This window comes from Anthonomus grandis, chromosome 10, assembly GCF_022605725.1.
Source record: "Anthonomus grandis grandis chromosome 10, icAntGran1.3, whole genome shotgun sequence".
Taxonomy (NCBI): Eukaryota; Metazoa; Arthropoda; class Insecta; order Coleoptera; family Curculionidae; genus Anthonomus; species Anthonomus grandis.
This window is the reverse complement of record NC_065555.1, coordinates 6,758,435-6,785,693: the sequence shown is the minus strand read 5'-3', so window position 1 is coordinate 6,785,693 and position 27,259 is coordinate 6,758,435. Positions and strand designations below refer to the sequence as shown.

The 27,259-nt window shown below is 29.6% G+C and overlaps 1 protein-coding gene across 9 annotated transcripts in view; it reads right to left on the bottom strand.

The window, feature by feature from the left end:
* Positions 1–27,259, bottom strand: part of LOC126741325 (protein unc-13 homolog B) — a 353,601-nt gene that overhangs the window by 50,756 nt on the left and 275,586 nt on the right. For 8 of the 9 annotated variants that reach the window (XM_050447729.1, XM_050447724.1, XM_050447728.1 and 5 more), the window contains 3 exons: positions 22,972–23,078; positions 9,338–9,479; positions 8,641–8,767 (listed from right to left, as the gene is read on the bottom strand). In XM_050447729.1, the coding sequence (XP_050303686.1) occupies positions 8,641–8,767; positions 9,338–9,479; positions 22,972–23,078 (376 nt within the window). Of the gene's footprint in view, positions 1–8,640; positions 8,768–9,337; positions 9,480–22,045; positions 22,153–22,971; positions 23,079–27,259 lie in introns of all 9 variants that reach the window. The other variant, XM_050447720.1, reaches the window with a different exon arrangement.

Sequence of the window (27,259 nt, the reverse complement as noted above, 5' to 3'; positions counted from 1 at the left end):
TAATTTATAGTTAACGTTTAAATTAAAATTAGTTTCCAATTCCGGGTAGTCGAGCTGTAAATCTCATAACATCTCATGCACTTTAATTAAAACTATACCTCAACTGCCTAAAATATTTCATTGCTTTATTAATTAATTAATACTTGAATTTCTAGCTACTTGTCTAAGTAAATGATAGGTCTATAAAGATGGTCAAAAACATAGTCAAGTCATATTGTCTGAAATAATTTTATTTATTTATAATTTATTTAAAATAATGTGTTTTTTTAGAGTTGTTTCAGGCAGTTGTATATGTTGGTAAATTATTTTTCTTGAAATTTAAATTATTAAAAATTGTCCGTTAATTATTCTAGATATTTTAATTAAAATTACACCTTAACTGCCTGGAATTATTCATGAAATTTAAATAATAATCATAGGCAATTCAGTTGAGCTGACTGGCAGATATTTTTTTTTCCATTTTAGAAACTTTCATTAAAATCTTACATCAACTGCCTGGAATATTTATTTAATTAATTTATAGTTAACGTTTAAATTAAAATTAGTTTCCAATTCCGGGCAGTTGAGCTGTAAATCTCATAACATCTCATGCACTTTAATTAAAACTATACCACAACTGCCTAAAATAATTTATTGCTTTATTAGTTAATTAATACTTGAATTGCTAATTAAAATCTCCTAATCAGAGCTACTTGTCTTTTTAATCTTAAAATATGGTAAAAAACGAATATGAAATGATACCAAGAAATAAACATTTTATTTATTTATAATAAAAATGTTTATTTTAGTCCAGGCAGTTGTACTTAATGTTAAATAATTTTCCTTGAAACTGCAAACTCTTTAATTAAAATTATCCCTCAACTGCCTGGAATAATTCATAAAATTATTATTGAAATTAAAATAATAACTACAAGCAGTTGACTTGCAGCAATTTTTTTTCAAATCAGATACTTAATTGATTATAACGTTTAAGTGAGAACTGTAGGTAATTGAGCAAGAGATTTTTTTTTGAAATGAAGCATTTAAATTGTTAAAAATTATCCGTTAATTATTCTAGATATTTTAATTAAAATTACACCTTAACTGCCTGAAATTATTCATGAAAATTAAATAATAATTACAAGCAATGAAGTTGAGTTGACTGGCAGATATTTTTTTCCATTTTAGACACTTTCATTAAAATCTTACATCAACTGCCTGGAACATTTTATTAATTAATTTATAGTTAACGTTTAAATTAAAATTAGTTTTCAATTCCGGGCAGTCGAGCTATAAATCTCATAACATCTCATGCACTTTAATTAAAACTATACCGCAACTGCCTAAAATAATTCATTGCTTTATTAATTAATTAATACTTGAATTGCTAATTAAAATCTCCTAATCAGGGCTACTTGTCTTTTTTTATCTTAAAAGATGCTCAAAAAGGAATCCGAACCCATAGCAATAAATAAATCATATTGTCTGAAATAATTTCATTTATTTATAACTATAATATTTTTCTATAGTCCAGGCAGTTGTAGTTGTTGGTAAATTATTTTTCTTGAAATTTCAAACTCTTTAATTAAGATTATGCCTCAACTGCATGAAATAATTCATAAAATTATTCATGAAATTCAAATAATAATCACAGGCAATTAAGTTGAGTTGATTCGCAGATATTTTTTTCCATTTTAGAAAATTTAATTAAAATCTTAAAATTTATAGTTAACATTTAAATTAAAATTAGTTTCCAATTCCGGGCAGTCGAGCTGTAAATCTCATAACATCTCATGCACTTTAATTAGAACTATACCTCAACTGCCTAAAATAATTCATTGCTTTATTAATTAATTAATACTTAAATTGCTAATTAAAATTTCCTAATCAGAGCTATTTGTCTTTTTTAATCTTTAAAGATGGTTAAAAACGAATACGAAACTACAACAAAAAAATAAATCATATTAAGCCTGAAATAATTTTATTTATTTATAATAATTATGTCTTTTTTTTAGTCCAGGCAGTTATACTTGTTGGTAAATCATTTTTCTTGAAACTTCAAACTCTTTAATTAAAATTATGCCTCAACTGCATGAAATAATTCATGAAAATATTAATAAAATTAAAATAATAATTACAAGCAGTTGACTTGCAGTAATTTTTTGTTAATATCAGACACTTAATTGATTATGACGTTTAAGTGAGAACTGTAGGTAATTGAGCAAGAGATTTCCTTTGAAATGAGACATTTAAATTATTAAAAGTTGTCCGTTAATTATTATTCTAGATATCTTAATTAAAATTACACCTTAACTGCCTGGAATTATTCATGAAAATTAAATAATAATTACAAGCAATGAAGTTGAGTTGACTCGCAGATATTTTTTCCTTTTTAGACAATTTAATTAAAATCTTACATCAACTGCCTGGAATATTTACTTAATTAATTTATAGTTAACGTTTAAATTAAAACTGTACCTCAAATGCTTAAAATACTTCATTGCTTTATTAATTAATTAATTAATACTTGAATTGCTAATTAAAATCTCCTAATCAGGACTACTTGTCTTTTTTTACCTTAAAAGATGCTCAAAAAGGAATCCGAACCCATAGCAATAAATAAATCATATTGTCTGAAATAATTTCATTTATTTATAATTTATTTATAATAATAATGTCTTTTTTTTTAGTTCAGGCAGTTGTACTTGTTGGTAAATTATTTTTCTTGAAACTTCAAACTCTTTAATTAAAATTAGGCTTCAACTGCCTGAAATAATTCATTAAATTATTAATGAAATTAAAATAATAATTACAAGCAATGAAGTTGAGTTGACTCGCAGATATTTTTTTCCATTTTAGACAATTTAATTAAAATCTTACATCAACTGCCTGGAATATTTACTTAATTAATTTATAGTTAACGTTTAAATTAAAATTAGTTTCCAATTCCGGGCAGTTAAGCTGTAAATGTCATAACATCTCATGCACTTTAATTAAAACTATACCTCAACTGCCTAAAATATTTCATTGCTTTATTAATTAATTAATACTTGAATTTCTAGCTACTTGTCTAAGTAAATGATAGGTCTATAAAGATGGTCAAAAACATAGTCAAGTCATATTGTCTGAAATAATTTTATTTATTTATAATTTATTTAAAATAATGTGTTTTTTTAGAGTTGTTTCAGGCAGTTGTATATGTTGGTAAATTATTTTTCTTGAAATTTAAATTATTAAAAATTGTCCGTTAATTATTCTAGATATTTTAATTAAAATTACACCTTAACTGCCTGGAATTATTCATGAAATTTAAATAATAATCATAGGCAATTCAGTTGAGCTGACTGGCAGATATTTTTTTTTCCATTTTAGAAACTTTCATTAAAATCTTACATCAACTGCCTGGAATATTTATTTAATTAATTTATAGTTAACGTTTAAATTAAAATTAGTTTCCAATTCCGGGCAGTTGAGCTGTAAATCTCATAACATCTCATGCACTTTAATTAAAACTATACCACAACTGCCTAAAATAATTTATTGCTTTATTAGTTAATTAATACTTGAATTGCTAATTAAAATCTCCTAATCAGAGCTACTTGTCTTTTTAATCTTAAAATATGGTAAAAAACGAATATGAAATGATACCAAGAAATAAACATTTTATTTATTTATAATAAAAATGTTTATTTTAGTCCAGGCAGTTGTACTTAATGTTAAATAATTTTCCTTGAAACTGCAAACTCTTTAATTAAAATTATCCCTCAACTGCCTGGAATAATTCATAAAATTATTATTGAAATTAAAATAATAACTACAAGCAGTTGACTTGCAGCAATTTTTTTTCAAATCAGATACTTAATTGATTATAACGTTTAAGTGAGAACTGTAGGTAATTGAGCAAGAGATTTTTTTTTGAAATGAAGCATTTAAATTGTTAAAAATTATCCGTTAATTATTCTAGATATTTTAATTAAAATTACACCTTAACTGCCTGAAATTATTCATGAAAATTAAATAATAATTACAAGCAATGAAGTTGAGTTGACTGGCAGATATTTTTTTCCATTTTAGACACTTTCATTAAAATCTTACATCAACTGCCTGGAACATTTTATTAATTAATTTATAGTTAACGTTTAAATTAAAATTAGTTTTCAATTCCGGGCAGTCGAGCTATAAATCTCATAACATCTCATGCACTTTAATTAAAACTATACCGCAACTGCCTAAAATAATTCATTGCTTTATTAATTAATTAATACTTGAATTGCTAATTAAAATCTCCTAATCAGGGCTACTTGTCTTTTTTTATCTTAAAAGATGCTCAAAAAGGAATCCGAACCCATAGCAATAAATAAATCATATTGTCTGAAATAATTTCATTTATTTATAACTATAATATTTTTCTATAGTCCAGGCAGTTGTAGTTGTTGGTAAATTATTTTTCTTGAAATTTCAAACTCTTTAATTAAGATTATGCCTCAACTGCATGAAATAATTCATAAAATTATTCATGAAATTCAAATAATAATCACAGGCAATTAAGTTGAGTTGATTCGCAGATATTTTTTTCCATTTTAGAAAATTTAATTAAAATCTTAAAATTTATAGTTAACATTTAAATTAAAATTAGTTTCCAATTCCGGGCAGTCGAGCTGTAAATCTCATAACATCTCATGCACTTTAATTAGAACTATACCTCAACTGCCTAAAATAATTCATTGCTTTATTAATTAATTAATACTTAAATTGCTAATTAAAATTTCCTAATCAGAGCTATTTGTCTTTTTTAATCTTTAAAGATGGTTAAAAACGAATACGAAACTACAACAAAAAAATAAATCATATTAAGCCTGAAATAATTTTATTTATTTATAATAATTATGTCTTTTTTTTAGTCCAGGCAGTTATACTTGTTGGTAAATCATTTTTCTTGAAACTTCAAACTCTTTAATTAAAATTATGCCTCAACTGCATGAAATAATTCATGAAAATATTAATAAAATTAAAATAATAATTACAAGCAGTTGACTTGCAGTAATTTTTTGTTAATATCAGACACTTAATTGATTATGACGTTTAAGTGAGAACTGTAGGTAATTGAGCAAGAGATTTCCTTTGAAATGAGACATTTAAATTATTAAAAGTTGTCCGTTAATTATTATTCTAGATATCTTAATTAAAATTACACCTTAACTGCCTGGAATTATTCATGAAAATTAAATAATAATTACAAGCAATGAAGTTGAGTTGACTCGCAGATATTTTTTCCTTTTTAGACAATTTAATTAAAATCTTACATCAACTGCCTGGAATATTTACTTAATTAATTTATAGTTAACGTTTAAATTAAAACTGTACCTCAAATGCTTAAAATACTTCATTGCTTTATTAATTAATTAATTAATACTTGAATTGCTAATTAAAATCTCCTAATCAGGACTACTTGTCTTTTTTTACCTTAAAAGATGCTCAAAAAGGAATCCGAACCCATAGCAATAAATAAATCATATTGTCTGAAATAATTTCATTTATTTATAATTTATTTATAATAATAATGTCTTTTTTTTTAGTTCAGGCAGTTGTACTTGTTGGTAAATTATTTTTCTTGAAACTTCAAACTCTTTAATTAAAATTAGGCTTCAACTGCCTGAAATAATTCATTAAATTATTAATGAAATTAAAATAATAATTACAAGCAATGAAGTTGAGTTGACTCGCAGATATTTTTTTCCATTTTAGACAATTTAATTAAAATCTTACATCAACTGCCTGGAATATTTACTTAATTAATTTATAGTTAACGTTTAAATTAAAATTAGTTTCCAATTCCGGGCAGTTAAGCTGTAAATGTCATAACATCTCATGCACTTTAATTAAAACTATACCTCAACTGCCTAAAATAATTCATTGCTTTTTTAATTAATTAATACTTGAATTTCTAATTAAAAATCTCCTAATCAGAGCTACTTGTCTTTTTTTATCTTTAAAGATGGTCAAAAACGAATATGAAACAATAAAAAAATTATTTTATTTATTTATAATAAAAATCTTTTTTTTTTAAGTCAGGCAGTTGTACTTGTTGGTAAATTATTTATATTGAAACTTCAAACTCTTTAATTAAAATTAGGCCTCAACGGCCTGGAATAATTCAAAAAATTATTAATGAAATTAAAATATTAATTACAAGCAGTTGACCTGCAGCACTTTTTTTTATATCAGACTCTTAATTGGTTATGACGTTTAAGTGAGAACTGTTCGAACAGCTGAAAATCGAATTAATGTAGACTCCTCCGATTTTTGGAACTATGTGCAGAACAAGAAAGGAATTTCGCGTATTCCCGGAGTAATGCTGTTCAGGATCGTACAATAAAAGATCCACAGCAAATTGTTGATGCATTTGGAACTTTCTTTCAAAGCGTATAAATTGAGTCGGACCCATCTAGTATTAATGTTGGTATTGAATCGAGCCAGACTATTAACAACTCTGTACATTGCTCTTATAATTTTTGGGAAGATGAAATTGTCACCGCCTCTAATAAACTAAAAAGTAAGTTGACCTCAGGTACCCATGGAGTACCAAGTCGTTAAAGATTGTATTCGCGCTTTATCAGGGCCTATTGCCCACATATTTAATCTTATCTTGTCTTCAACAGTATTTCCCGATAAATGGAAGACTGCAAGAATATCCCCGATACTCAAAAAGGGACCGATGAACGACATTCAAAATTACAGAGCTATATTGATCTTATGTAATTTCTCCAAACTTTTTGAAATAGTTCTTTATAATAGAATATTTGCCCATGTCAAATTAGACATAAGACCTAATCAATTTGGTTTCATCAAAAATCGCTCCTGTACAGTAAACCTGGCTTGCCTAAATGAGTATCTGTGTCAGCATTTGGATAATAGAGATCAGGTTGATGTAATATACCTTGATTTCTGCAAAGCTTTTGACCAAATTGACCACTTCTTAATCTTAACAAAGTAGAGAATTGGTGTAATGTCAATAGACTATATTTAAATGTTAATAAATGCTCTATTCTCTCATTTTCTAGAAAACTGTTGCCAATCAATTTTGACTATAGAGCAAATAATGTTGTGTTGGCCAGAGTGGATGAGGCGATTGATCTGGGAATTACTTATGATGCAAAATTAAGTTTCGCTAAGCATATAGCAAAAATAGTTTCTGACTCTGCCAAATTGTTGGGTTTTGTTTATCGAAACTGTCGGCACTTTGAAAATATTAATACTTTAAAACCACTTTTTTTCACTTACATATGCTCAAAAATAGAATACGGATCTCTAATTTGGTACCTGATAGATGATATTGAGCGCATTCAGCGCAAGTATCTCTGGTTGAGAAAGGAAGGTGTCTTTCCAGCCAGAGGTTTGGATAGTCAATTATACTTAAACAAATTTAATATTATACCCTTAGCAAAAAGAAGAGAAATTATTTCCATAAAATTCTTATATAACCTTATTCATAACAAGATTGACTGTCCCACAATTTGGCTGGATTAAATTTTCGGGTACCAAGAATAAACTCTAGGCATTTTAGATTATTTTATGTAAATCCCGCTAGGACTAATATTTTGTTTAAATCCCCTATTAATATAATGTGTCAGAATTAATTAATAATAATTTACATGAACGGTTCGATATTTTTGTTGACAGTTTAATGTCCATTATAGAAGGTATTAAGTAAATAGGTGATGCAGAGTCTATCTAGTATGTATATAGATAGTCTGTTTAAGTGCATAGAATGTTAAGCATTTTGATTTTTCATTTTTATACTTATTTTGGTAAACTTTTTTTTTATATTTTTTTTCTTTTTATTCTTTCCTGTAATTGGGTAACAAACCTGTTGGAAATAAATGCCTCTTTTTTTTTTTTTAACTGTAGGTAATTGAGCAATAGATTTTCTTTGAAATTTAAGGCATTTAAATTATTAAAAATTATCCATAAATTACTCTAGATATTTTAATTCAAATTAGGCCTCAACTGCCCGGAATAATTATTGAATTTATTACTACATTTTAATAATAATTACAGTTAATAATCATGTTAAATTGCCTCGCGAATTATTGTCGAAATTTCAGGCACTCTAATTAAAATTGTGCTTCAACTGCCTGAACTAATTAATTAAATTAGTTTTAAATTGGTTCAATTATTTTAATTTTTTTTTCGACATTTCAGGTACTTTCATTAAAATTGTACCTTGACTGTCTTTGATTGACCGTAATTGAGCAGGAGAATATCTTTGAAACTTAAGGCATTTACATTACTAAAAATTGTCTAATAATTATTCTAGATATTGTAATTGAAGCTACGCCTCAACTGCCTGGAATAATCAATTAATTTATTAATGCATTTTCATTATAATTACAAGCATTTGACTGCCAATTGCTTTTTAATTAAAGGCACTTGGATTATTCCAGGAAAATAAGCTGAAATATTTAATTCATTAATGAATTAATGAGATGGGTATCTAAGTTTCTTTAAAAAAGATGTAATAAAAATATATATATATAAAATAGCTTATTTGTATATATATATATATATATATATATATAATATGATTTGATAATTTTCAATATGTTATGCTACGTTGTCACATTGTAATAAACGAAATTAAAAAAGTGAGTTAATCCTCACCTCTATGATGGTTTGTCCGAGAAAATCGTCCGATTCCCTCGTCAGTTTCTGTCTCAGTTTGCTCTTCAGGTCGTTGTCCTCGTCCCACACACGCACCTTAATGCGGTCCGAGCTATTATGGCACTCGCTGCAAAAAAAGTGAATAAAATTATATTTAAAGGTGGCAACACCGTTGGTTTTGTTAAATCGCTCCATTGTTGCCAACATAGTTTAAAAAAAAAAAAGATGATCACTGGTTGGTCAGAGGTTATTGGTCATATGCCCAGATTTTGTTGCGCAATGGAAACTGAATGACGAATTAAATGTTGCAGAGTTGCCAAAAGGCAACGGTTGGCAAGGATCAGTTGTAAATTGTTGCCAGATTACTGTGGCATTTTTTTGGGTGTCAGGGATTAATGTTATAAATGGCAAAGCTATTACAAATAACAAAAAAAAAATCAATGTTTTCTAAAAAAAATCCCCTTAAATACTTTACTTAAAAAACAAAAAAAACGTCAATAATTTCGTTCCTATCAGTTTTTAGCAAAAAAGTGTAAAATAAGTTTTTACTAACATTTAAAAAATACATATAGTACATGAATAAAAATCTTAAAATTTCCAACGCATTTCCAGATAGAACAATTATCATATAGTTATAAAACCTATATTCATATCATATAGATTCAGATGACGTCACTTCCGGTTATGTGATACTTACAAAAAGAACTTTTCGTCCCACACCGGATTCAGTTCCTGGGGCATCGTTCTGGTGCGTTTCTTCACTTTTCCCACCTGCACGGTCACGTAGGGATCCGAGGTGCCGCTCTTGTCTTTGGCTATCAAACCTTGAGCGGATTTTACTAAAAAACATCCAAAAAAATTAACAAAAAAATCGAATTTTACGCCTTTATTTACAATTACACTTTGAAGAAAGTACAAAAAGCAAAATAGATTACGCTTCATGCGGAATTTCACTTTTTATACTTTTGCCCCCCCTGACTAAAACATCGAAGTGCACATCCATTACCAGTTTTCATGCCCATTTACAGATTTCTACACATACACACATACATGCTATTATACAGGGTGCCACCAAAAGCTGCCATCACACCCTGTATATAGGAAAATAGACACCAAAAGCAAAAAATATTTACAATAAAAAAACTTCGTGTTCAAGTATGTGTTGATTGTTCAATGTTCTTTTTTTGCATTCATCGTGTGGGTGTGTTTGTGCTGGGGCAATTTCTTTTATGATGCTTTAATAAAATACAAAGGAAAACATATTTCAATAAAATGAAATGAGTATTGGGCTCAAACCGGTTTATCCAGGAGTTTTTACGTTATGCAGGTTTTTACGGAGGATGGTCTCACAAAAAAGTTAAATATCTCTGAAAGTATTATGAAAAATTAAAAGCGTTTTATTGCCTAAAGGTTTATCCAAAACATTCTCACTTATCCAAGATTTTGTGGCAATTAAACCAACTGAACAGTGACTCACAACAAAATTACCAAACAATTAAAAGAAATATTCGAATCGACCGACGACTTCTCTTAATATGACTTACGTTGTAACTAAATTTATTAAAGCACCATAATTAATGATATACAGGGTGTCCAGTTTGCCTCAACAATCGAACACCTTGTATATAAAAAAAGAGTGACGTCGAGTGACTATCAAGTGCGCATAAGAAGGAAAGAGATGACAAACGCGAGCGAGTCTTGTGTGCGCATCCAAGCCCTGTTTGTACTCCTGATACCTAAACGATTTTAAATAAAAAATTATCTATTTATTGTAGTTTATTTTATTTTTTTAGGTCTGATTTTATGAGCGTAAGGTACATTATATTGGGCGAGGGAGGAGGGGGAAGAATATTGCTTTCTTTTTTGTTGGAGAGTGTATTTTTTAGAAAATGTTTCATATAATACATTTTTTATTATTTTTGTCGGGGAGTGCTTTTTCTACCTACTAGTGTTTTATATTAATAAAAAAAATATTTCTTTATTAACATGATTTTTTTTTATTATTATTATATCAATAATTATAATAATATTAGGGAGTGTCTTTGCTACAAGAAGCCTCATATAAATAATATTTTGAACTTTTTTTTGTTGAGGAGTGTATTATTAACAACATGTCTTATAGTAATATTTTTTTCGTTAGGTAAATAGTAGATTAGGAAATGTAGTTTTTATAAAACGGCCCTTATCAACAAATAATTTTTATTTGTATTTTTTTTTTATTGAAGAATGTATTTTTCAGAAAACGCTTCATATTAATAATTTTTTTTTCTTTTTTTATATTTATTTCACTTTTTATCGGAGAGTGTATTTTATACAAAACGCTTCTTATTTTGTACAAGAGTGTATTTTCTCCAAAATCCGTCATATGAATATAAAAAAGTATTATTTTTTATTAGGCAGTATATTTTCTACAAGATGTTCCATATAATTAAAATATTTGTTTTTTTTTAGGCAGTGTATTTTCCACAAAAATTATCGTCATATAATATTAATAATAATAAAAATACATATAACAATAATTTTTATACACATAATTCAATAACATATTTTCGTCAGTAAGAGTATGTACCATAAACCTAGGCAATAAATGTGTCATTGTATATTGTTAATCGATAGTTTAGCAAAACAAAACAATTTAGGTTATTATAAAATATATATATTTAATTAAGAAAAAAAAATGGTGACACATATTAATGAACAATTTTATTTTTTTATTTTTTTGTTGGGCAGTGTATTTTCTATATAATGGTACAAATTCATTAAACAAAAATACTTTCTGTTGAGCAGTATATTTTCGTCAAAAATCGCCTTCATACTAATAAAAAATATTTTTGTTGGGCAGTGTATTACCTTCAAAAATCTCCTTCATATTAAAAAATAATAAATTTTAATTTAGAGTATATGTATTTTCTATAAAATGGTACAAATTCATAAAAAAAACAATTTTTTGTTGGGCAGTGTATATTCTAGAAAATGTTACATATTTTTAAAAATAATATTTTTTTTGGGCAGTATAATTTTCTCAGAAATCAATGAGAAATTTTATTTCTTTTTTTTTGTTGGGTAGTGTATTTTTTACCAGATGTATCTTAATGGAAAAATTATTTTAATTGTTTTTGCTGGGGAGTAAATTACATACAAAACACCTCATATTAATAAACAATTTTAATTTTTGTTTCTGTTGGGGACTGTATTTTTTACAAAATTCTGCATAGTAATAATTGATTTTTACAAAATGCTATATATGTTTTTGTTTGTTGGGTAGTGTATATTTTAGAAAACTTTTTATATTTATAACTTTTTTTCTTTTTTTAATGGTTATTTTTAGTTGGGCAGTGTAATTTATTCAAAAAAAGTTTTTTTTTAATGAGAAATTAAACTATAATTTTTTTTGTTGGAGAGTGTATTATTTAGAAAACAGTTTATATTTACATTTTTGATTTCTTTTTTTATATTTATTTAATCTTTGTTCCGGAATTTAGTTTCTACAAAAGGCTTCATATATTTAAAAAAAAACGAAAATTTTAATTGTTTTTTGTTGGGCAGTGTATATTCTATAAAATGTTACAAATTAATAAAATATAAATTTCTTTCAGCAGTATATTTTCCTCAGCAATCAATGAGAAATTTTAATTATGTGTATGTTACAGAAATTTTAATTATATATAATGTTGCAGAGTGTATTATTTAGAAAACAGTTCATATGTACATTTTTGATTACTTTTAAATAAAAATTTTAATTCTCTTTTTTGGGCAGTGTATTTTCTTCAAAAATCATCTTCATTATAAAAAATAATTAATTATAATTTTTTTTTATTGAGGAGTGTATTTTCTATAAAATGGTTCCTAAAAAAAAATAATTTTTTGTTCGGCAGAACATTTTTTTGAAAAATTTCTTATTATTAAAAAGTTAAATTTTTTTGTTGGGCAGTGTATTTTTTATAAAATGTTACATAATAATAAAATATTATTATTTTTTGGGCAGTGTATATTCCTCAGAAATCAATGGAAAAGTAAATTAAATTTTTTTTGTTGGGGAATGTATCACATACAAAACACCTCGAGACGGTATTTTTTACAAAATTCTTATTGCTAATAATTTATTTTTACAAAATGCTTTAAAGTTGGGTAGTGTATTTAAAAAAAACCGTTTTGTATTTATATAATGGTACATAATCATAAAAAAATTATTATTGGTTGGATAGTGTTTTTTAAATCGCTTTCTTATTAATGAAAAATTTAACAATAATTTTTTTTTGTTTGAGAGTGTATTTTTTAATTATTTACATTTCTGATTTCCTTTTTTATATTTATTTAATCTTTGCTGGGAATTTAATTTCTACAAAAGACTTGATATTAAAAAAAAATGATTTTTTTTGTTGGGCAGTGTATTTTCTTCGCCTTCATAATAATGAATAATTTAGTTTTAATAATTTTTTTTTGTTCAGGAGTGTATTTTCTATAAAATGGTACATATTAATAAAATTTTAATTGTTTTTTTTGGGCAGTGTATTTTCTATCAAAGGCAATTTTTATTAAAAAAAAATTCTGTTGGGTAGTAAACAATTTAACTTTTTAATTTTTTTAGGGAGTGTATTTACTTCAAATTGCTTCAGGTCATTACAAAATTTAATTTGTCATTTTTTTCAATCGGAGAGTATATTTGCCTCAAATAAATAATTTTTCTTAAATTATTTTTTTTTTCAGTTGGGCAGTGTATGCGATTACGCTCCTTTAAAGACCCCTAATTGGGCTGTGTATTTTCCACAAAAATTATCGTCATATAATATTAATAATAATAAAAATACATATTACAATAATTTTTATACACATAATTCAATAACATATTTTCGTCAGTAAGATTATCATAAACCTAAGCAGTAAATGTGTCATTGTATATTGTTATAACCGATAGCAAAGCAAAACAAAACAATTGAAGTTATTATAAAATGCATATATTTAATTAGGAAATAAAAATTAGTAATACATATTAATGAATAATTCAATTTAATTTTTTTTGTTGGGCAGTGTATTTTCTTCAAAAATCACCTTTATTATGAAAAATAAGTAATTGTAATAATATTTTTATTGAGGAGTGTATTTTCTATATAATGGTACAAATTAATAAAAAAAATAATTTTTTGTTGGACAGTGCATTTTCGTCAAAAATCAATGAAAAATTTAATGTAATTTTGTTTGTGTTGGCCAGTGTATTATCTTCAAAAATCTCCTTCATGTTAAAAAATAATTAATTTTAGTTCAGAGTATATGTATTTTCTATAAAATGGTACAAATTCATAAAAAAAATAATTTCTGGTTGGGCAGTGTATATTCTAGAAAATGTTACATATTATTAAAATATTAATTTCTTTGGGCAGTATAATTTTCTCAGAAATCAATGGGAAATTTTATTTATTTGTTTTTGTTGGGTAGTGTATTTTTTACCAGATGTATCTTAATGGAAAAATTATTTTAATTGTTTTTGCTGGGGAGTAAATTACATACAAAACACCTCATATTAATAAACAATTTTAATTTTTGTTTCTGTTGGGGACTGTATTTTTTACAAAATTCTGCATACTAATAATTGATTTTTACAAAATGCTATATATGTTTTTGTTTGTTGGGTAGTGTATATTTTAGAATACTTTTTATATTTATAACTTTTTTTCTTTTTTTAATGGTTATTTTTAGTTGGGCAGTGTATATTCTATAAAATGTTACAAATTAATAAAATATTAATTTTTTTCAGCAGTATATTTTCCTCAGCAATCAATGGGAAATTTTAATTATGTGTATGTTACAGAAATTTTAATTATATATAATGTTGCAGAGTGTATTATTTAGAAAACAGTTCATATGTACATTTTTGATTTCTTTAAAATAAAAATTTTAATTCTATTTTTTGGGCAGTGTATTTTCTATAAACTGATACATATTAGGAAAATTTTTAATTGTTTTTTGTTGGGCAGTGTATTTTCTTCAAAAATCATCTTCATTATAAAAAATAATTAATTATAATTTTTTTTTATTGAGGAGTGTATTTTCTATAAAATGGTACAAATTCATAAAAAAAAAATAACTTGTTGTTGGGCAGAATATTTTCTTGAAAAATCGCCTTCTTATTAATAAAAAGTTAAATTTTTTTGTTGGGCAGTGTATTTTCTATAAAACGTTACATAATAATAAAATATTAATTTTTTTGGGGCAATGTATTTTCCTAAGAAATCAATGGAAAATTAAATTAAATTTTTTTTGTTGGGTAGTGTATTTTTTACCAAATGTATCTCTTAATGAAAAATTTAATTTAATTGTTTTTTGAGTAGTGTATTTTTTTTTAAAAATTGCCATATTTACATTTTTGATTTCTTTTTTAATATTTATTTAAAAAACGAAAATTTTAATTGTTTTTTGTTGGGCAGTGTATATTCTATAAAATGTTACAAATTAATAAAATATTAATTTTTTTCAGCAGTATATTTTCCTCAGCAATCAATGGGAAATTTTAATTATGTGTATGTTACAGAAATTTTAATTATATATAATGTTGCAGAGTGTATTATTTAGAAAATAGTTCATATGTACATTTTTGATTTCTTTTAAATAAAAATTTTAATGCTATTTTTTGGGCAGTGTATTTTCTATAAACTGATACATATTAGGAAAATTTTTAATTGTTTTTTGTTGGGCAGTGTATTTTCTTCAAAAATCATCTTCATTATAAAAAATAATTAATTATAATTTTTTTTTTATTGAGGAGTGTATTTTCTATAAAATGGTACAAATTCATAAAAAAAAAAATAACTTTTTGTTGGGCAGAATATTTTCTTGAAAAATCGCCTTCTTATTAATAAAAAGTTAAATTTTTTTGTTGGGCAGTGTATTTTCTATAAAACGTTACATAATAATAAAATATTAATTTTTTTGGGACAGTGTATTCTCCTCAGAAAACAATGGAGAATTAAATCAAATTATTTTTTTTGGGTGGTGTATTTTTTACCAAATGTATCTTTTAATAAAAAATTCAATTTAATTGTTTTTGGGTAGTGTATTTTTTTTTAAATTGTCATCTTATTAATAAAAAAGTTTTTTTTTGCTAGGGAGTGTATTACATACAAAACACCTCATATTAATAAACAATTTAAATTTTTAATTTTTGTTTGTGTTGGAGAATGTATTTTTTACAAAATTCTTCATACTAATAATTTATTTTTACAAAATGCTTAAAAATTTTTTGTTGGGTAGTGTATTTTTTAGCACATGTCTTGTATTTATTTAATGTTACATATTCATAAAAAATTTATTATTGGTTGGGCAGTGTTTTTTTTAGTTTTTTTTTTTTTAAATGTAATAATTCTTTTTTGTTGGAGAGTGTATTTGTTAATTATGTACATTTCTAATTTCTTTTTTTATATTTATTTAGTTTTTGCTGGGGAATTTATTTTCTACAAAACGCTTCAAATAAAAAAAAAGGAAAATTTTAATTTACTTTGTTGCGCAGTGTATTTTCTTCGCCTTCATATTAATGAATAATTTAGTTTCATTAATTTTTTTTATTCAAGAGTGTATTTTCTATAAAATGGTACAAAATTTTAATTGTCTTTTGCTGGGCAGTGTATTTTCTATCAAATCTTAATAAAAAGAAAAATTCTGTTGGGTAGTATAATTTTCTAAAAAACGCCTTCATATCAATGAACAATGTAATTTTTTTCTTTTGGAGAGTATATTTGCCACAAAATGCCACAAATTAATAATAATTTTTCTTATATATATATTTTTTTCAGTTGGGCAGTGTATGCGCTTACGCTCCTTTAAAGACCCCTAATTTGAGTGAACAATTTAAGGTAGGGTCCAAATGAAGTATTATATATAAAAGGGGAGCAGAGGGGCAACCTGGCAACGTTGCAACCCTAAAAATAAATAAAAAAACGCCTTTTTTGGGGGATAGGATGCAATTGCTCGTATAAAAAGGGACATCCGCCCTATTTTGTCACCCTAAGGGCTTTTTTTTTTGTTGCTTTACGAATCGTTACGTTTAACGATTATTTCAGTTTTTTGCTTGTAAGGGTTTTTTGTGCTATACAGGGTGTTTAATCCAATCCCATCAAGCTGATGTTGAAACGAGCGATATCAAAAAAAATCAGTTTTTTTTGGTGACCTTGACAAGGTCAAACGCTCGGTAGCGGTGTAAAAACGAGCAATGTCAACTCGAACCGGATTTTCCGGTTTAATCCGGAAAAACCCCGTTAGTTTTTTCGTAATCTTTATGTGATATAAAAAAAAGTAAAGAGGACTAATGGACGACGTATGTGTACGCTCCCTTTTTGAAGCGGGTTTTACCGGATTTAAAATGTCGGTTTATTAATGACATTTATATATACAGGGTGGTTCGGGAACAATCTTTTTAAGGGAAAAACGCCCTGGTTTCAGGAGTTTTGTTGACTGGCTATATCAGGCATAACATCGATTTTAAAGAGGGATTTTCCATCCTTTTGTTACGAGGTTTTAGCATCCCTAAATGTGAATTTATTACAGATCAGGCATCTTAATGTTCGCTCGTCGCTTTAGGGAAACAACCCTTTTTTTAGGATCCCTATAAAACCCCCTTCTTTGGTGTCGTTTCTACGGTTTTTGGTGCATTGAGTTTTTCAATTAGGAGGCCTGGAATATCAATATAAAGGAAAAGAGGCCAATCTTTTAAATATGTTATACATGACAAATCATTAAAACGATATTTTTCTTTAATTAACTAGTAAAAAAAAAATTACCACAATTCTCCTATAAAACCCTTAAATACCATTGGCCAGTTAACCCCCCTTCTCCCGCTATATATAATACATCATTTATTGTAAGTTAATTTTGTAGCTTGAAGGAGTACAATTGTTCAAAAAAACTCCGATTTAATAAAAGAAGCGCTGTGCAGGAAGAGTTTAGCCAAACTGCCAAAAGAGAGAGAGAGAGAGTGAGAGAGAAAAAGATAGAGAGAAGAAGACTGCAACTATTAAGAAAAAAATGAAAAATCAAAATGGTCCTAGTGGCATAGTGAGTCAGGATATTGGAGGGTGGTTTGCGTAAGTATGAAGGGGTGTTTTTTTTAATAAAGAGGGATAAAGATTAATTTTTAAATAATTTAAAAAAAAATAATAAATTTTACTCATTTTAACTATTAACTAACTATTTTAAAAAAGTGGAATTTCAAGATGATCCAATGCACTTTTTACCCACTTTTGAACCTTTAAAGCCATCTGAGACATATGAATCTTTGACGATCGCTATGAAAGGATGCTTGACGTCTCTAGTGGGTTTAATTATTTAACACAAGTGGACTTTTAATATGATCCAAGACGTAACTGAACCATGAAATGCGGTAGAAACCGAAAAATGCACTTTTTATCAACTTTTTGACCTTTAAACCCATCTGAGACCTATGAATCTTTGACGATCGCTATGAAATGATGCTTAACGTCTCTTGTGGGTTTAATTAATTAAGAAAAGTGAAATTTCAATATGATCCCAGGCATACCTGGACCATGAAATGCGGTAGAAACTGAAAAATGCACTGTTTATCCACTTTTGAACCTTTAAACCCATCTAAAACCCATGAATCCTTGACGATCGCTATGAAAGGATGCTTGACGTCTCTAGTGGGTTTAATTATTTAACACAAGTGGACTTTTAATATGATCCAAGACGTAACTGAACCATGAAATGCGGTAGAAACCGAAAAATGCACTTTTTACCCACTTTTGAACCTTTAAAGCCATCTGAGACATATGAATCTTTGACGATCGCTATAAAAGGATGCTTGACGTCTCTAGTGGGTTTAATTATTTAACACAAGTGGACTTTTAATATGATCCAAGACGTAACTGAACCATGAAATGCGGTAGAAACCGAAAAATGAACTTTTTACCCACTTTTAGAGATTTAAACCCATCTGAGATTCATGAATCCTTAACGATCGCTATGAAATGATGCTTTACGTCTCTAGTGGGTTTAATTACTTATAAAAAAGTGGAATTTCAAGATGATCCGAGGCGTACCTGGACTATGAAATGCGGTAGAAACCGAAAAATGCACTTTTTATCAACTTTTTGACCTTTAAACCCATCTGAGACCTATGAATCTTTGACGATCGCTATGAAATGATGCTTAACGTCTCTTGTGGGTTTAATTAATTAAGAAAAGTGAAATTTCAATATGATCCCAGGCATACCTGGACCATGAAATGCGGTAGAAACTGAAAAATGCACTGTTTATCCACTTTTGAACCTTTAAACCCATCTAAGACCCATGAATTCTTGACGATCGCTATGAAATGATGCTTTACGTCTCTAGTGGGTTTTATTATTTAGAAAAGTGTAGTTTCAAGATGATCCAAGGCATACCTGGACTATGAAATGCGGTAGAAACCGAAAAGTGCATTTTTTACCCACTTTTGACCTTTAAACCCATCTGAGACATATGAATCTTTGACGATCGCTATGAAATGATGCTTTACATCTCTAGTGGGCTTAATTATTTAAGAAAAGTGGACTTTTAATATGATCCAAGGCGTAACTGAACCATGAAATGCGGTAGAAACCGAAAAATGCACTATTTACCCACTTTTGGACCTTTAAACATATCTGAGACCCATGAATCCCTTACGATCGCTATGAAATGATGCTTTCCATCTCCAGTCGGTTTAATGACTTAAGAAAAATGGAATTTCAAAATGATCCAAGGCGTACCTGAACCATGAAATGCGGTAGAAACCGAAAAATGCACTTTTTATCAACTTTTTGACCTTTAAACCCATCTGAGACCTATGAATCTTTGACGATCGCTATGAAATGATGCTTTACGTCTCTAGTGGGTTTAATTATTTATGAAAAGTGGACTTTTAAGATGATCCAAGGCGTAACTGAACCATGAAATGCGGTAGAAACCGAAAAATGAACTTTTTAATCACTTTTAGAGCTTTAAACCCATCTGAAACTCATGAATCCTTAACGATCGTTATGAAATAATGCTTTACGTCTCTAGTGGGTTTAATTACTTAAGAAAAGTGGAGTTTCAAAATGATCCAAGGCATATCTGGACTATGAAATGCGGTAGAAACTGAATAATGCACTTTTTACCCACTTTTGAATCTCTAAACCCATCTGAGACCCATAAATCCTTAACGATCGCTATGAAATGATGCTTTGCGTCTCTAGTTGGTTTAACTATTATAAAAAAATGGAATTTCAAGATGATCCAAGGCATACCTGGACTATGAAATGCGGTAGAAACCGAAAAATGCACTTTTTATCAACTTTTTGACCTTTAAACCCATCTGAGACCTATGAATCCTTAACGATCGCTATGAAATGATGCTTTACGTCTCTAGTGGGTTTAATTACTTAAGAAAAGTGGACTTTTAAGATGATCCAAGGCGTAACTGGACTATGAAATGCGGTAGAAACCGAAAAATGCACTTTTTATCAACTTTTTGACCTTTAAACCCATCTGAGACCTATGAATCCTTAACGATCGCTTTGAGATGATGCTTTACGTCTCTAGTGGATTTAATTAATTAAGCAAAGTGAAATTTCAATATGATCCCAGGCATACCTGGACCATGAAATGCGGTAGAAACCGAAAAATGCACTTTTTATCAACTATTTGACCTTTAAACCCATCTGAGACATATAAATCTTTGACGATCGCTATGAAATAATGCTTTACGTCTCTAGTGGGTTTAATTATTTAAGAAAAGTGAACTTTTAATATGATATAAGGCGTAACTGAACCATGAAATGCGGTAGAAACCGAAAAATGCACTTTTTACCTACTTTTAGAGCTTTAAACCTATCTGAGACTCACGAATCCTTAACGATCGCTATGAAATGATGCTTTACGTCTCTAGTGGGTTTAATTACTTAAGAAAAGTGGAGTTTCAAGATGATGCAAGGCATACCTGGATTATGAAATGCGGTAGAAACCGAATAATGCAATTTTTATCAACTTTTTGACCTTTAAATCCATCTGAGACCTATGAATCTTTAACGATCGCTATGAAATGATGCTTCACGTCTCTAGTGGGTTTAATTAATTAAGAAAAGTGAAATTTCAATATGATCCCAGGCATACCTGGATCATGAAATGCGGTAGAAACTGAAAAATGCACCTTTTATCCACTTTTTGACCTTTAAACTCATCTGAGACCCACGAATCCTTAACGATCGCTATAAAATTATGCTTTACGTCTCTAGTGAGTTTAATTAATTAAGAAAATTAAAATTTCAAGATGATCTAAGGCATACCTGAACTATGAAATGCGGTAGAAACTGAAAAATGCACTTTTTATCCACTTTTTGACCTTTAAACCCATCTGAGACCCACGAATCCTTAACGATCGCTATAAAATTATGCTTTATGTCTCTAGTGAGTTTAATTAATTAAGAAAATTGAAATTTCAATATGATCCAAGGCGTACCTGAACTATGAAATGCGGTAGAAACTGAAAAATGCAATTTTTATCCACTTTTGGCCCTTGAAAGCCATCTGAGACCCACGAATCCTTAACGATCGCTATGAAATGATGCTTCACGTCTCTAGTGGGTTTAATTACTCAAGAAAAGTGGAATTTCAAGATGATCCAAGGCATACCTGGACTATGAAATGCGGTAGAAACCGAAAAATGCACTTTTTACCCACTTTTGGAACTTTAAACCCATCTGAGACCCATGAATTCTTAACGATCGCTATGAAATTATGCTTTACGTCTCTAGTGGGTTTAATTACTTAAGAAAAGTGGAATTTCAAGATGATCCATGACATACCTGGACTATGAAATGCGGTAGAAACCGAAAAATGCACTATTTACCCACTTTTGGACCTTTAAACCTATCTGAGAACCATGAATCCCTTACGATCGCTATGAAATGATGCTTTCCATCTCCAGTCGGTTTAATTACTTAAGGAAAGTGGAATTTCAAAATGATCCAAGGCGTACTTGGACCATGAAATGCGGTAGAAATAAAAAAAATGGCAAAAATTCGACCTTCGCAACTTCAAAACCTCAGGAAAAAAATTGTTTTTTTCTCTCAACTTTTCTTAAAATAAAAAAATCCCTAAAATTCAATTTAAAAAAAAAACGATTTTTTCGCATTAAAACCACCCTTAAGCATATACATTACGCAAACCAACAAAGGAAATAAAGGGCCCGGGGGACCACCACATAACATTACCAGACCACGTCAAAGGCACACCGCAAAAAACCGAGAGAGAGAGAGATAGAAAAAGAGAGCGAGAGAGTACGAGAATAAAACAAAAATAACAATTGAAAAAAAAATCTTCTCTCTTTAAAGACTCACCCCTCCCACCCGTGCGGAGGGGGTGGCGAAGGGGGTCGTGAAGGGGGGCGGGGCGGTAGTACCTGTGATGGTGATCTTGCAAGACCACTTGCTCGTTCCCTCGATAGTCATTTGTTTCGCTTGTTCGATCGAGTCAATGTGTGTGTCGGGATCCACCCCGAATGTCGTTCTGTTCGAGTGGCCGGGGGAGGTACCGGAAACAACAAATTTTTTTGTTACAAATGCGCATGACAGGCTACTCGGTACACTCTAGAAGACAATTTCATAATTTAAAACAACCACTTAACAGACCCTCAAAATGGTACTAGAGGGTCGTATCCGATCAGGCCAAAATTTCACAGAGAAATTGCACTAAAAGGGACGTTCTTGTTGTCTCGGACCTAAATTGTACAAAGTAGCCCGGGCGCATGAGGTTTAAAGTGTTGGGGGGTGGAAGTATTCAGAGAGAGAGAGAGAGTAAAAGTTGAAATTAAAATAATACACATATATGCTACAACACAATAAATAAATTAGCAAAATAAAAGGGTCGCACGACGTTATACACGACAGGAAGAGGGAAGTGTTCGCTTCAAGCCCTATAAACCCAAGAATTTTCATGTTTTATATCCCCACCTCAGACTAAAAAAGAGGGTGCAATAAAGACACTTAGGGGTGCACAAATACCTTTCGAAGTTTATAGCGACTTAAAGCGACACACCAAAAAAAATATACAGGTCGGACAAAGTGTTGATGGGGTCAAACTAAACCAAGCGGCTAAAGGGATGAAGTCAGAGGAGGAGGTGAGGGGTTAGGGAGGAAGAGAAAGTTTAGTCTGGCCCCGAAGCGTTCTCGTCCTTTAAAACAAAACAAAAAAATATAAATATATACAGGGTGAGCATTTTACCTAAAAAAAATGCATATTTAGGACGACAATGAATCACACAATAATTTTGTTTTTTTCAAAATATTTCTGTACACAATAAGTACGTCGTGATGACTCCCAACAAACCTGTGATGGCGATTTTCGCCGACCATTTCGACGTACCGTCCAGTACCGACTGTTTAACCGCCTTCATGTGTCCCGAGTGGCTCTTTTCCTCGATCCCGAAAACGTCCCTGGGAAGTTCAGATTAAATGTTAAACTGGGGGTTGTACATGTGACGTTCTTGCAAGGTTTTTACACACCCCAGGATTACGATTAAGTAAAATTGCGATCTTCCGGGGGGGAGGTTATACTTACCCCCGTTTGGCTGCAAGAGACATTCATTAAACTAAGCCTAAAATGTTGGATTTATAAAGTTGATGTTGGCACTCCTACTGAACTTATTATTTTATCAACGGCAGTTCTTAGAAGAGAACAACATCAAAACAAGTGCTTTTATAACGCTTCACAACGTCAAATTTCAGGTGAAAAAGTTTGTATTTATGAACATTGAATTGTATTTATGTTTGTATTTATAAAGTTTACGTTGACAGTTAACCTTACCGTATACAAATTTGTATTTTATCAACAGCGTACCCTAGGAGAGACCAGCATCAAAACAAATGGACCAACGGCGTATGACAACGGCAAATTTATAAATTCTTTTAATATAAAAGTTTGACGCTCACAGTTTATGGGCCTCCAAATGTCTACCATTATAGAATATTCAATTTTTCATTTTATAACTCCTGTATACCATAATAAAATGAACAAATTGAAATTTTATTAACGACGTTTTATTAATCTCTCTCCCAGTAAGGTGAAATGAATGATTTTTATGTGTCATTAATCTACTTCTCTTGAGTAAAAGTGTTGAAAAATGACACCTAATAACGACGTCAAATGCCTGGACGTGTAAAAAAATTACTTAAATTAATTCAAAATTGTCTCGAATGCCTGGAACTGTTCATGGAACTCAAGTGACTATTCCAGGCAGTTGAAACCTCTTTCAGGTAATTCTCTGGAACGAATTAATGCTGTCAACAGCCTAGAAATGACTCTTAATAATGTCAACTGCCTGGACATATCAAAAAAATGACTTCCATTCCTTCAAAATTGCCTCAAATGCCTAGAAGAGTTGATGCTACTCAAGTGTTTATTCCAGGCAGTTGAAATCCTTTTCAGCTAATTCTCTGGAAGAGATTGATGCCTTTAACTACCTGGGAGTGCATGAAAATGACTACCAATAGTGTCAACCGCCTGAAGGCATCAAAAAATGGCTTCCATTATTTCAAAATTGCCTTAAATACCTTTAAATGCCTGGAAGAGTTGATGATACTCAAATGACTATTCCAGGTAATTGAAACCTCTTCCAGACAATTCCCTGGAAGAAAATGATGCTTTCAACTGCCTGGGAGTTCCGGAAAATGACTACTCATAGTGTCAACTGCCTAAAAGTGTTGAAAAACGACTTTTTATAACGTTAAATGCCTGGACGTATTCAAAAATTACTTAAATTAATTCAAAATTATCTCAAATGCCTGGAGGCGTTCATGGAACTCAAGTGACTATTCTAGGCAGTTGAAACCTCTTTCAGGTAATTCTCTGGAATGAATTAATGCCTTCAACAGCCTGGAAATGACTCTTAATAATGCCAACTGTCTGGACATGTCAAAAAAATTACTTCCATTCCTTAAAAATTGCCTCAAATGCCTAGAAGAGTTGATAGTACTCAAGTGTTTATTTCAGGCAGTTGAAATCCTTTCCAGGTAATTTCCTGTAAGAAATTGATGCCTTCAACTGCCTGGGAGTGCCGAAAAATGACCACTCATAGTGTCAACTGCCTGAAAGTATTGGAAAACGATTTTTTATAATGTTAAATGCCTGGAGGTGTTCAAAAATTACTTAAATTAATTCAAAATTGTCTCAAATGCCTGGAAGCATTCATGGAACTCAATTGACTATTCCAGGCAGTTGAAACCTCTTTCAATTAATTCTCTGGAACTTTAGAAAATTGCTTGAAATGCCTAGAAGAGTTGATGGTACTCAAGTGTTTATTCCGGGCAGTTGAAATAATTTCCAGGTAATTCCCTGTAAGAAATTGATGCCTTCAACTGCCTGGGAGTGCCGGAAAATGACTACCAATAGTGTCAACTGTCTGAATGCATAAAAAAATTACTTCCATTCTTTCAAAATTGCCTCAAATAAATGGAAGAGTTGATAGTATTCAAATAACTATTCCAGGCAAATAAAACATCTTCCAGGTAAATTTCTGGAACAAATTAATGCCTTCAACAGCCTTGAAATGACTCTTAATAATGTCAACTGCCTGGAAATATAAAAAAAATTACTTCCATTCCTTCAAAATTGCCTCAAATGCCTGGAAGAAGTAATGGTACTCAAATGACTATTCCAGGCAATTGAAACATCTTCCAGGTATTTCTCTAGGAGAAATTGATGTCTTGAACTACCTGAAAGTATTGAAAAACGAGTCCCAATAGTGTCAACTGCCTGGACGTGTTAAATAATGACTTTGCAATTACTTCAAAGTTGCCTCCAATGCCTGAAAGAGTTGATGGTACTCAAGTGAGTATTCCAGGCAGTTAAAACTTCTTCGAAGTAATTCTCTAAACAAAGTTGATGCCTTCAACTGCCTGGAAGTGTCCGAAAATGACTCCCAAACAAGTCAACTGCCTAGACAGACTAAAGAATGATTTTTACTATTTTACAATTGCCTTAGATGCCTGGAAAAGTTGCTTCATCTATTTGGAACTCAAGTGACTATTCCAGGTAGTTGAAACTTCTTCCAGGCAATTATAGCCTCCAATTATCTGGAAGTGTCAAGGATTCAAGATCTTAAATTAACATCCAGGGAGTCAGGAGTCAAGATTAAAAATCCAAAATTAAAATAAAACAGATTGCACGAAATTAAAAAAATTGCATTAGTATCCAGCGATTCATGAGCCATGTCAACATTATGGGGTGTTGTGCTGTACATCTTAAAATGTTATAAGGTAGATTTTTTAAACAGTAATAGCCCTGAAGATGGTCCAAATAAAAGCCGAAACCTTGGCAATTCTGCTGAAATAAAATCAGTTTTATTTGAATTCATGACATGCAATTTTATATTAATTAAATTTTGGACCCTTTCAATAATCAACAACCGTAAGTCTGAAATTGCGTCATTTCATACCTTTTAGCCCTGAGGACGATATTAAGGAGTCGAAACACCCGAAGATTTTAATCATAATTAACTTACTGGAACCATATCGATACTCCAAACGGTAAGTCGGATATTCTCCGCCCATGCGGGTGAATAATTATGATGGTAAATGATCATCGAGTTGTACTCCAAGGAACCCTCTATACCGCAGGCTAGCGAGGATTGACAACGTAACGTTTAAGGTGAAAAAGTTCGATTTATAAACTTCGCACTTAACGGCACTGTCGACGGCGCGCCTCCTGTAGACCATTATAGAAATTTTTATCTTATTAACGGTTTATACTATAGACGAGATCAACGTCAAAATAAATGGACCAAAGTGAAGAAGTTTAATTAATTAAAAAACTTGTCGTTTGCACTAAACGATAATGCCGACGGCGCTTCTCCTGTATACCATGATAAAATGAACAAATTTTCATTTTATCAACGGCATATCGTAGAAGACGCAAACGTCAAAACAAACATTAACGACGGTTTACAACGTCAAAATTATACATCTTTTTAATGAAAAAATACATTTATAAACTTGACGTTCACACTGCCGGGACGCTTCTCCTTTATATCACTATAAAATTAGCAAAAGAACTAACGAATATTGACAGCGTGAAGTTTAAGATAAAAAAAATCGATTTATAAACTTTACATTATCATCTAAAGGCATAAGCAACGGCGCTACTGCTGTATATGAAATATTCAAATTTTCATTTCATCAACGGCAACAACTTAGAAGCAAACGTCAAAACAACAGAATTATCGATGATTGACAACGTCAAATTTAAGAAGAAAAAAATGTTTGATTTATAAATTGACGTTGGCAGCTAACGGCACTTCTCCTGTATACCATCACGGAATATTATCATTTTTATTTTATTAACGGCATACTTTAGAAGAGACCAAAGTCAAAATAAATTAAGCAACGGCGCTTACTACAGTCAAGTTTAAGAATCTTTTAAATGCCCAAGGATGATTTATAAACTTGCGTTCCTACCCTGCAATAGGCCATTTTTACACACCAAGTTACAAAATTTGACGTTGACAAAGCATTACTCTCAATTTCCCTTTTATTAACGGAGTTTTGTAGAAGAAGCTAACGGCAAAGCAAATGGACAAAACAGCGCTAAACAACGTTAGGTTTGTAAATCTTTTTAATAA